This window comes from Gracilinanus agilis, chromosome 5 (genome assembly GCF_016433145.1).
Source record: "Gracilinanus agilis isolate LMUSP501 chromosome 5, AgileGrace, whole genome shotgun sequence".
Lineage (NCBI taxonomy): Eukaryota > Metazoa > Chordata > Mammalia > Didelphimorphia > Didelphidae > Gracilinanus > Gracilinanus agilis.
Window position 1 is genome coordinate 253,388,787 of NC_058134.1, and position 12,831 is coordinate 253,401,617.

General features: G+C 35.0%; 1 protein-coding gene across 1 annotated transcript in view; it reads left to right on the top strand.

Annotated features, from left to right (window-relative positions):
• Window positions 1–12,831, top strand: part of LIN7A (lin-7 homolog A, crumbs cell polarity complex component) — a 200,887-nt gene that overhangs the window by 40,214 nt on the left and 147,842 nt on the right. Inside the window, exon 2 of the mRNA XM_044679178.1 lies at window positions 7,486–7,604. Within this exon, the coding sequence (XP_044535113.1) occupies window positions 7,486–7,604 (119 nt within the window). The remainder of the gene's footprint in view (window positions 1–7,485; window positions 7,605–12,831) is intronic.

The window sequence follows — 12,831 nt, forward strand, 5'->3', positions numbered from 1 at the left end:
TTAAAATCAATACATTTAGTTCATTGAAATGTTTGAAGTATGTAGAGAAGTTGTGTGTCATGGTAGATAGAGAAGAGGAAGTGAGGAAAAACCTGGGTTCAAGTCCCATCTCTCAAATATAGTTACTTAATCTCAACCTTCCCCAGGTAGCTCTCTTAGGCTATAAATTTCAAAGCAGGTTTTGATTGTATTGTTTGGTAGCTTCCTAGACCAATGACAGGTTCTGCCATATATATATATAATTTTTAATTTTAAAAATATATTTTATGTGTAAAATATAAATATTTTAAATTATAATATATAATATTGTAAAGTGTTATTTAAAATATATAAATATTTTATTTATATAATATAAATATGTGCATAATATTCCATATCTATTTGTAATGCCTGTGCATGTCATTTAACTTCTTTACCTCAGTTTCCTTATCTGTAAATATATTTACCTATCTTCATATAAACACAAAATAATGACCATGTCAATTCCCTTCACAGAATTCTTCAATGGTGCCCTTGTTAACTTTATGGTAAAATACAAGTCTTGGCATTTTTGATCTCCCCACAAGATGGCTTCCAATAACCTTTCTGTTTTTATTTTATCTTTTTTCTCTTCTATACTCTTTGTTCAGGTCAAATGAACTATTAGTTCTTCACCATAAATTCCATAACATCTCTTGCCTCCATGCCTTTGCAAAGTGGTACCCAGTTATTGGACTCCAATGTATTCTCTTCTCCTCCTAGAATCCCTAGCCTCCTGCATGAGGACTTGGTTGATTTCCCCAGACATGACATTTTCATAGTCTTGAAATTACTTTGTATATCTTTCATATTCTCTCATCTGTGTACAAATTGTATTGTCCTGGTGGAAAATGTGATTCTTGAGACCAAAGATTGCTTTTGTAAAATCTTCGTTATCTCCAGAGAGCCTAGCATCGTGCCTTGCGAATGTGATGAATAAATATTTGTTAAAGGGAATTGCATTGAAGCAAGATTTTGAAACAATGGCTATACTTATGCTATGGAACTTGACATACGTACACTCCTAAGTGGTGCTTTTAGATTCAGCTGTTGTCTGTTGGGTTTTTTATTACTTTAGACTTTGCTTCTTTTGCTTAATAAACTCTGGGGCAGGTATTCAGAAAACTGGGACTGTCTAGCCAAATTAGGACATTTGGTCATCTTATCCTTTAAAAAAAAGCTTTCTCTCCAGTCATATCCTCATGTCGGCATACTTCTTCCCCTGAACAAAACCACCAGGAACACAGGATATTCCCATTCACAAAAGAGCATTGTATCATGAAGACGAACCTTTCCCCAAGAACTGCTACCCTCCCTCCCTCACTGCACCAAGGAAAAGAACTTAACTGGAACAAAGTTCCCTGAGGGTTTGTTCAATAACAGAGAAATTATTAACATAATATAATATGTTAATAATAAAACAATTGCAATCACATGATTATATCAACAGATGCAGAAAAGGAGGCTTTTTGATAAATTATAAAACATTTCATGTAAAACAAAACAAAACATTAAAAAGTTTAGGAATAAATGAACCAGTTCCTAAAGTAGTCAGTTTAGAAAATCTGAAACCAAGAGCATATGTTATGAAGGAGAAAGGCTTGTGGCTTTCACAATAAGATCGGGAGTGAAGCAAGGCTGTCCATTGTCATAACAAATTGATATAGTTTTGAGAAAACTAGGTATTACAGTGGGACAAGAGAAACAATGAGAGGGAAAAAAGCAAACAAAAAGAAGCAACAAAAATATTGCTTTTTATAGACAATATGACAGTTTCACTTTAGACAATCCTAGAGATTCTTTTAAAATAAATGGAAATAAACCCTGTTAAAGAAATAGGATATAAAATAAAGCCTTGAAAATCTTCAGCTGTTCAATATATTACCAACAAAAAACATCTAGAAGAGATAGACATATTCCATTCAAAGTAACTACAGATTATGTTAAATTGGGGGGAATCTACCTCCCAGGTCACACACAAGAAATATGTAAAAACAAGTACAAAAAAACTATAGAAATAACGTTTGAGTCAACCCATTGTAGAAACATTAATTGCTCACGGTTAGGCTGAGCTGATAAAATAAAAATGTTACCTAAATAAATTCACAAATTCTACCATGCCACTCAAACTGCCAAAAGGTTACTTTTTAATACAGAAAAAGTAGTAACAAAAATAATTTGTGAAATATCAAGTCAAGAAAGAAGGACTAGAGGGCAGCTGAGTAGCTCAGTGGATTGACAACCAGGCCCAGAGATGGGAGGTCCTGTTCAAATCTGGACTCAGATGCTTCCTATCTGTGTGACCCTGGGCAAGTCACTTAATCCCCATTGCCTAGCCCTTACCACTCTTCTGCCTTGGAACCAATACACAGTATTGATTCTAAGATGGAAGGTAAGGGTAAGAATGAGAGAGTGATTCTGAGGGATTTATGGTAAAGAACGTTACCCACATTCAAAGGAAGAACTACAGGAGTGGAAACAGAAGAAAAACAACCGCTTTAACACATGAGTTGAGGCAGACATGATTGGGGATGTAGACTCGGAACTACCACACCAATGCAATGATCAACAATTTGGAAATAGGTCTTGATCAATGACACATGTTAAAACCAGTGGAAATGCGCATCAGTCATGGGGGGAGGTGGAGCTAGGGGGATGAAGGGGAAAGTAAGAGCATGAATTATATAACCATGTTAACTTTTCTAAAAAATAAATATTAATAAATGTTTTTAAAAAAAGAATGATAGAGAAAGAAAGAAAGGAACGAAGGAAGAAAGATACACATTTTTCAGAAAAGGCTATTTTATGGATTTTTATGAATTTATTATTCTTATTTGTTATAATAATGGGCTTTTGTGGTAGATAGTCAAAAGATGGAGGGAGAGAACCATGAAGGAGTGATAATGAACTCCCCCAATGAAAGATGAAAAGTAAGATAATGCCAATGAATGATTTTTAAAATACAGAGAAAAGAATAGAAGTTCAGAAGGAGACACAGATAAGCAAAACAGTATTGTAATTAATATGTTGAAGTTGTGATATAATTTTGAGAATCAAGCTGTACCATAGTCAAGATTTATTATGTACTTTTCCTCTTTGTATGGGGGGATATTCATGTTTGTTGAGTCCATAATGACACAAAGGATTTTTTAAATGGCATTATACAAATCTTGCATCAGACACTTCCTAGCTGTGTTATTGAGTAAGTCGCTTAATTCTAATTGCCTAGCCCTTACCACCCTTCTGCCTTAGAATTTACACTTGGTATTGATTCTAAGACAGATAGTGTTTCTTTAAAAAGGTATTATAAAACTTCCTAAAATACTATCTTCTTTTTTGCTTTTTCAGCTCTTTAGTGTGGAAACTTTTTGTAAAGAGAAGGAGATTTTTCTTTTTCCAAATTGCTTAGTTGAGAATTATTATGTGGTCCAGTGGATGAAGTACTTGACTTGGGACTGTAAGGCCTAGGGCATAGGATCAGCTTAGGCACTAATTATTTATATAACCTCAACTTAGTCACATTGGCTCTAAATCTTGGTTTCCTCATTTGTTGTTCAACATTTTAAATTTTAAACAAATTACTGATATATTTTGTTTTTACATCATCCTTTCTGAATATATCTTTCCTTTCTCCTCAATCTTGTCCTCATCCATTGTAACAAACAGTAAAAAGGGGGAAAAATAGACAGATAGTGCAACCAACCCACACATCAACCAAGTCTTCCAGTATAAGACATCTTCCAAATCTATAGTCTCCCACTCCTAAAAAGAAGCAAGGAAGGAATGTACCTTTACTCATCTCTTCTTTGGATATAGCCTCCATTATTCCACTTAAAAAGTGAAAGTTTTTGTTTGTTCTTTCCACTTTCTTTGTTGTAACAATAATTTATACTGTTTCCTAGATTCTACTTATATTATTTTGCATCAGTTCAAATGTCTTCCCATGCTTCTCTGGAGTCTTCATATTCACAATTCTTTTTTTTCTTCTGAAATCTTTGGTTTCACTGATACAGGGAATGTTTCACTGAAGAGATTTTTTCTAACATATAAGTGAGCATTTACTTTGGGACTTATGGTCTTAGAGAGTTGCCTGAAACAATGAGAGATTGAGTGATTTGCCCAGTATCACATATGCCCATCCAGGAGATATCAGAAATGGGAATTTGAACCCAGTGCTTTTTGACTAAAAGGTCAGCTCTCTATTCATTACCTCACTCTACCTCTCCATTGGTTTAATCATTTCCAGTTGATTAGCATTTTTTTTCCATTTTTTTATTCCCCCAAAGTGATGACATGAATAATTTGGTGTATATGAGATCTTTCTTTCTGCCTGACTTCTTTAGGGTCTATATGACCTATTCATTTTGTTCTTTTCCACTCAGAGTGCTTCCTTCTTGATTTGGGTTCTCATCACTTCCTGCCATTTATTTCCTGAATGACCTTGGTCATAACCTCTTTGCAATTCAGTTTTCTAATCTGTAAAATAAGGGAGCTAGACTAAATAAACTAATGTCTCTCCCAAATTTAAAGCTATGATCTCTAACTTAAACCTGTCTGGACTATTTTAACAACTTTCTTACTGGTTTCCTGCCTCCAGTCTCCTCTATCCAATCCATCCTCCATTCTTCACATATCTGATAAAATAATTCTAATGCAAGGGTGTGACTATGTTATTCCCATCCTTAAAAATCATCATTCTGGTCCCAATCTACATGTTCTACATTTATTTGAAGGTCTTTCCTTGCATCATTTGTCTGTCTCTGGACATTCAGGAAATCAGGCTTCACTGGACTCAGTCCTTCACCCTTGTTTGTTGAAATACTTCACAGGCTAGCTCAGTAGTTATCTCATTCATAAAGTGCTCCCTGTGTTTTTTCCCTACTAGGCCATGCTAACACTGGATTATCTGTCATGAAAATTCTTCAAGTGGAGCCTGTAGTACTCTCACGGACATCAGACAGGGTTTTCCTGTTCATATATGTGATGGATTTAAATTGGTGGCACAAAGGCTCAGGCTGGCGTCGGGGAGACCTGAGTTCAAATGCGGATTCAGATGCTTAATAGCTGTGTGACCCTGTACACGTCATTTAACTTCATTACCTCAGTTTCCTTATCTGTAAATCATGGATAATGAGAGCAGTTACTTTGTAGGGTTCTTGGGAGGATCAAATGAGAATAATTGTAAGGCTCTTGATATGGTAACTAGAACATAGTAAGTGCCAAATAAATGTTGTTATTGTTATTGTCTCTTCTGGTTCTGAGAGCCCATGATATTGTTTGAATAAGTTAAAATAGTAGTTCTTTTCCCACAACATTTCTAGAGTTCCTACCTCTCTTTATTTTTATTTCTGCCACCTGAGTACAGATACTCATTGTAACTCACCTGGATGACTGCAGTGACTTTCTTCCAAAGATTCCTATTTCCTTTATCTTTCTCCCAGCTTTCCAATCCATTCTATATACTTCAAACAGAATAACTTTTCATAGGCAGGAACCTGGTCATATCATTCCTTGGCTCAGATATCTTCAGGGTTTCTATGTTGCCAACTAAGTAAAGTTTGAATTTCTCAGTCTGGCATTCAAGGTCTTCTGCAAAATATCATCATCTCACTTTTCCCCTTTATCCCATTTTAGTCTCCTTTATGAGCTTAAATCTTCCATGTTTGTAGACTAGTTTGTCCCTGGAAACAAGCGCTTTACTTTTCTTCTGAAATGATTATGTTCAAATCATATCCTGTGTTTAGAATTGGAACAGCTTCCCTCCCTTTTATTTTTTTTAATTCTTGCCCATCATCAAAATCCAACTTACTTGTCTTATTTTCTAGGATGCTGTCATGATTGACATCCCCCTTCCCTGGCTCCCCATTATGAACCACATACACAAGTATTTGATCATCCTTTTAAAATGCCACATAGAACTTTGTAACTGTAATTCATTTAAGCAATACTACCTATCTTTGTAGGGATCTTATCCTCTGATTTTCCTGTAAACTGTTTGAGATGGAGGAGTAGAGTGGATAGAGTGCTGAGTTCAAATCTTGTCTCTGATACTTACCAGCCAAATGGTGACAACCCCTGTAGTACCTGCTTCACAGGATTATTGAGAGTGAATGACAAATGAGAAGTGAAAACTTTAATTTATTATGTGAATGCCATTCAATATTATTGAATACAAAGATTGTGTCTTAACCTAAACTTTGTCCTAAAAACTTCCAACTTTTAATTCCTTGTCAATAAAATGAAGCCAGTAACTCGTATCTACCTCACACAGTTGTTGTGGAGATAAAAAGAAATAATGTATATAAAATTGAAGTGTAGTTGCTAAGGATTATTACTGAATTAACATTTTATTAAAGACTTGGTGAAAAGCGTAGAAGGTACATTCATCCAATTTGCAGATGGCTCAAAGTTAGGAGGGATAGCTAACACAGTAGACGGCACAGTCAAAATCCAAAAGGTCTTAATGGCCCAAACCACTGGGCTGAAACTAATAAGATGAAATTCCACATGGACAAATAGAAGCTTATAATTGTGTAAACAAAATGAAACAAAAACAGCTTCACTAGCACAAGATGAGAGGCATGACTAGACAATGGTAGTTCTGAAAAAGATCTGGAGAGATGGGATGTTAGCCATCTGCAAACTTAGTATGAATCAGTAGTGTGATGTGGCTGCTGCCAATATTGGTCGCCATCTTGAATTGTACTGAGAGAGGCAGAGCTTCCAGGAATGGGGAGATAGTAGTCCCCTCTGAATTCTGCCCTCATCAGACCACAGCAGTAGTTTGGGGTTCAGTTCTAGGTGCCCCATTTAAAAAAGGATACTGATAAACTGGAGAGAATCCTGAGGAGAGCAACCAGAATGGTGAAGATGCTCAAGATTATGTCATAAGATCTTTCCGATGGAGAAGAGAAGAGAATACTGGGGAAGATACATGATAGCTGTATTTTAGAGGTTGTCATGTAAAGGAGAGATCAGACTTACTCTGTTTATATCCAAAGGGCAAAACCAGGAAAAATGGGTGGAAGATGCAAACATTAACTTAGATTTAATGTCAGAAAAAACCAGACACACAGAAAATTTCCTACAAATTGGAACTGTCCCAAAGTGGAATGGTTTTCCTTGATGAGGTAGCAGGCTCCTTAAACTTGGATGTTTTCAAGTGCAGCTTGGATGACAATTTGTCAGTTATGCTATAGTGGGAATTCCTTCTGTATATGTTGGACCAGATGTCCACTGAGATCCTTTGCAACTTTCAAATTCTATAAATCTGTAAAAGCATAGGCAATCTTATCTAAACGTTTTATGCCTCCTAGCTACTACTCTGCTCATTTTAGATGCTTAGTAAACATCAATTATATTTATAGTGTTGTGTTTTTATATTGTGTTGTAGGATGATATTGTAATTCTATTTCAGAGGGAATTTATTCTAGGCTTCTCTTTACTATTTCTTTTCTATCCATTCAGATGTTGCGAGAGCAATTGAGTTATTGGAGAAACTTCAAGAATCTGGAGAGGTACCAGTTCAAAAGCTACAGTCCCTCAAAAAGGTTCTGCAGAGTGAGTTTTGCACAGCTATTCGCGAGGTATGGCATCCAGCTTTTAGTCATTGCATTCAGCCATATGTCATACAAATAGACTTGTTTTCTGCATATAATCTGTAAACAGGGAAATAGACTGGAACTAAATCTTTGTCTTTTCCTTTTTTAGCTTCTTGGACAGATGATAAAACACAATCTATTCTGTGAAATTCTTAAATTAGACTCGAATGAGATTTGTACGTTCTTACAAAAACAAATGCTACATATGGGTAGCTGGCGAGAGATTGCATCCTGGGGAGATGGGGACATGTGAGCATGGCACTGTGTTGTGTAATGGTCATATGAAGCTCCCTGGAGACTGAGGCTGCTTTTTAGTGAGTAGAGACTAGGTTTTCTTTAACCTACTTTCAGAAGTTTAACAGAGAGATTCATGACTTGCCAGAGAATTGACAATTATTTAAATGTTTCTTTTCTTTTGCCTTCAACATCTTGAACTCTGTTGAAATTTTAATTTTGCTTGTGAATATGTTAAAAATTTCTTTGATGCCCCAGATGGAGGAGTGGAATTTATGAAGATAAATGACGTGTGGTCACTGATTTCAGATATTAAAGTCATAGATAATAAGTAAGCTAACATTTCTATAGTATGTTAAGGTTTACATAGCATCTTACAAATATAATCCCATTTGGTCTTCTCAACTATACTGTCAGCTTTTATTTCCCCTATTTTTGCAGAAAAAGAAACTAAGATAGACAGCAGTTAATTGACTGCCCTATGGTTGTGGAGCTAGTAAGCTGTCTTCACAAAAAATGTTAGGTAGATGCTATACTATTTACCCCATTTTACAGATGAGGAAATTGAGGCAGTTTTAAATTACGTTCCTTGTCCAGGAACACACAGTTAAGGATCTAAAGCCAGAGTTGAAATCAGGTCTTCCTAGCTCCAGGTCTAACTTCTATTCCTTATACTACCTAGCTGCAATAGATAAATTCAAATCTCCAAATCTAGGTATCTGATCTCCCATGGGGCTCAAAGAGTTGATGGCAGAGGTTGTGCCGGTATCCTCTGAGAATAGAAGAGGTGCCATTCTTAGGTATCTATTCTGAGAATAGAAAAAAAAGAAAAAGATTCCCTTTATTTTGTAAAAGTATAACTAGGGTCATGATAGAAACCAGTAAATTTGATTACTAGCAAATTCCTTGGACAGATGATTGAATTTGATTATTTTTGAGCACCAAGAAGAGAAAGTACCAGTCATATGGAGACTAATGTGTTCATCGAGAACAACATTTATTAACCCTACAGAATCACAGAAGTTAGAGTTAAAAAAAGTAAATAAGATCATCTAAATCAAAGGTTCTTTACTTTTGGGTTTTGTACTCTTTGGGCAGTCTAATAAAGCCTAAAATCCCATCATAGAATAAGGCTTTTTTTTTAAACCCTTACCTTCCATCTTGGAGTCAATACTGTGTATTGGCTCCAAGGCAGAAGAGTGGTAAGGGTAGGCAATGGGGGTTCAGTGACTTGCCCAGGGTCACATAGCTGGGAAGTGTCTGAGGTCAGATTTGAACCTAGGACCACCCGGTCTCTAAGCCTGACTCTCAATCCACTGAACTACCCAGCTGCCTCTGAAATAAGGCTTTTAAATTCATCATCATCATCATCATCACCACCACCAGGTATCATCATCATTTCACAGATGATATTGAGGCAAACAGAGATTGACTTGGCCAGGGTCACACAGATACTAAGTTTCTAAGGTCCAAATTTGAACTCAGGTCTTCCACTCTCTCCTTTGCACCATAGGAGACATAGGATTACAAAGGGAAACAACTATTTTAAAATATAGTTATTAAAACATTTTTTAAAAATTCAAAGAACCTTTATCTAGTTCAACCCACTCATTTAACAGATGAGGAAACCAAGATTAAGTCACTTGCCCAACGTCATACAACTAGTTGATGTCAGACATGCAGAAAAAGCCATTTCATTTTTTAAAAAAAGTTAGATGAATAAAATAGGGTGTGTCATTGATATGATGCAAATTGATTTCAGTGAAACACTCAAGATAGTCTTTTTTTAGACCCAAACCATCAATGTATAATTTAATGAAAAATTAAAAAGAAAGTCTTCCTTTAGATTAAAAAATAAATAATTGCATTAAATTACAGGTTCGTAGCTATATGGCCAGGCAGGAGCTCATAAGAAATAAATTTGGGCATTCCTCTTAAACATAATTCCTGTTTAAGCCAATAATGCAATGACATTGCTATTAAAAACCTAGCTTCTTAAGTAAGAATAAGCAGATTAAGCAAGTTAGTCCTACTTTGTTTTGCATTGATCACATATTATGTTTTCTTTTTCAATTCTTTGTGTCTGTTGGCAAGTAGGAAACTGATAAAAAGTATATTGAGGATAGTGAAGGAGTCTAGAAGCTATTTGTAAAAGAAGGGGTCCAAGATACTGGGAATGTTTAACCTGGAAAAGGGAAAACGATTTGAAGAAATGTTATTTAGAGGGCAGCCATAGAAAGTGAAAATGATCCCAAAGGGGGAAAATCAGGTCTGTAAGAAGATGATAGACTTAGATACATTGTGGGAAAGAATTTTCTAACTCTTAGGATTGTCCTACAGTGGAAGAGTTACTTTGTGAAGGACTGAGTTTTCCCTCTAGTTGGTGCTTTTCAAGAAAAGCTGGATTTCTTAGTCAGGAATTTCTGTAAGACTGATCGGTGGGTCTAAGTTACCCATAAAGTCCTCCTTGACTGAAGATTCAATTATTCCACTATCAAGGAGTAAGTCAGTAACTGGATTCCACGCCATGCTTCAGATAGCGAAAGACTGTGGATGCCTGCAATGCATAGCTAGACATGTAGGGGCAACTCGGTGTCACAGTGGATAGAATGGCAGGACCAGAGTCAGGAAGACTCATATTCTCGATTTCAAATCTGGCCTCAGACATTTACTGTTTGACCCTGGGCAAAACACTTCACTGTACCTCAGTTTCCTCCTCTATTAAATGAGATGGAGAAGGAAAAAAACAAACCACTTCAGAATCTTTGCCAAGAAAACTCCACGAAGAGTCAGAAATGACTGAAACAACTAAAATGACTAAAGAACAGATATATAAATTATATGAAGATTTTCTAATTGATACAAGTTGGCAAAGTAAGAGAATTGATGAGAATTATTTCTCAGGTATGCACACAAGGTGCATCATTTCTCCATTACCTAGCAAAGTCCCTGACACTCACTACCTGTGAGACTTTGGAAAAGTCCAGCCTCTTTCAGCCTCAGTTTCCTCAGCTGTAAAATGAGATACTTGGGACTAGTTCATTTCTGGGGTCTGTTCCCACATCTAAAATTCTATGAGTGTAAGAAGAAAAAGGATTCTCAATAAATGCTTAATTTATTCCTTAAAACAGTGCCTTATATTTTTATTAAAGTAAATTAGTAAATGACTTCATAAATCCTTGGTTTTAATTTATTTAGCTTCTCCTCAATAAAAGTACATTTTAAACAATGTGCACAAAATGTCCATTCTGTCATCAGTGTCACTTTTAGTTAACTGGAACAGATTCTCAGAGGCTTTAGCCTATAATTGCACTAATGGGTCATTGATCTTAAAGGATAACCAAACAGACCTTTGCAAACACTCTGCATAACACAGTTGTGTAAATACTTTACCGTTGCCCTGTTTCTGTGTGCAATTACAGATGATAAAATAAATAGTACATATTTTCAGAAGCTTGTAATTACATGTACTCACGCAGTAGTTCTAAATAATAGAGTCTTCACATAAGTTGTGTTTTGCATCAGTCTGGTGAAGTGAGCATTTTTCCTTCTGCTGAGATCATAGGCCTAGAAGTCACAAGTCCTATTTTTGGCAGAATGATTGATAGTTGTGATTTCCCCGCCTAGTTAACTAGTCTTTTAACCTTTTTTTTCTTGCACTGGATTAGCTAAGGAATCGACAAAATTTTTTAAATTATAATTAATTTTTCAAAATCAGATTGTCCTTCACATTGGTTTTTATGGAAAAAGAAGAAAAAGGAAGTTAATGCTCCTTACTATTCATAACTGTGTAAGCCAGCAGACTTTCATAATGTGTAAGGAAGAATGGTTTAAAAATTCATTAATTATAGTTCTCTTTCCATTTTTGCTGTCGAGGTTAATTATTTCCTTGTTTGAAGTAAGGGCTTGTGCTGTCAAGAAAACCATTAATTTTCATGAGTAGATTAAAATGAATTTGAATTTCCCAAGTGTTATATATCACACATTAACCCAGACAGAGACAACATTTTCCTACCTTGAAATCTGTTGTGAAAACATAAGAAATTAGTGAAAATTTTTAAAAATCTGTTCTTGAAAATGAAATTATAATCAGATCTTTACTTAATAATTATTATATGCACATACATATATGTAGGTATATCATGTAATTTCATTGGTAGAGGAGATTAGAAGTAAAGAAACTCCTTACAATACAGAGCCACAATGGTTTGCAAGTTGCCATCTTATAGAAATGCCTGGGGAAAACTGAAAGAATAATACTTGTATAGGATCACAGAACCTGGCTGAGGTGTGACTTGAATCTAGATCTTCTTAATTTGGAGGCTAATTCTCTTTCCATTGATATTATTATTATTATTATTATTATTATTAGTAGTAGTAGTAGTAGTAGTAGTAGTAGTAGTAGTAGTAGTAGTAGTAGTAGTAGCAGCAATCGTAGTAGTAGTCGTCAGCTTGTTGGCATAGTGGATAGAGGACTAGGTCTGGAGTCAGAAATAGTGATATTATTAAGAAGATTTAAATATTTTATATGTACATACATAGACATACTCAGCAGAAATATTTACATAAATGTATGAAATTTTTGGTGTGTCTATTCAAATAATGGATGTAGATCCATAAAATTGCAAACATCTGTAGACATAAATTGTACTAAAATCTTGAAATCAATTAGGATTTATTCACTGCTATTTATCTTTTGCCTAAAAATAGTTCATTAACATTTTTATAAAACAATATAAACAATTTATCAAAAAAACAAATAATGGGTATAGGTTTTCTAACAGTGATTTTTATAAGCACTACTTGATTCTGTATTTGACATGGTGTTTATTATAGAATGAGAGATTTGTTATTTAAAATAATAATAAAATAAAGAAAATAGGAAAATTCTGATTATATCTAGACACATATTGACATATTTATACAAGTATGTATATATATAGTCAGAACAGGAAGGAGGCTTGAGGATAGCCTCTCT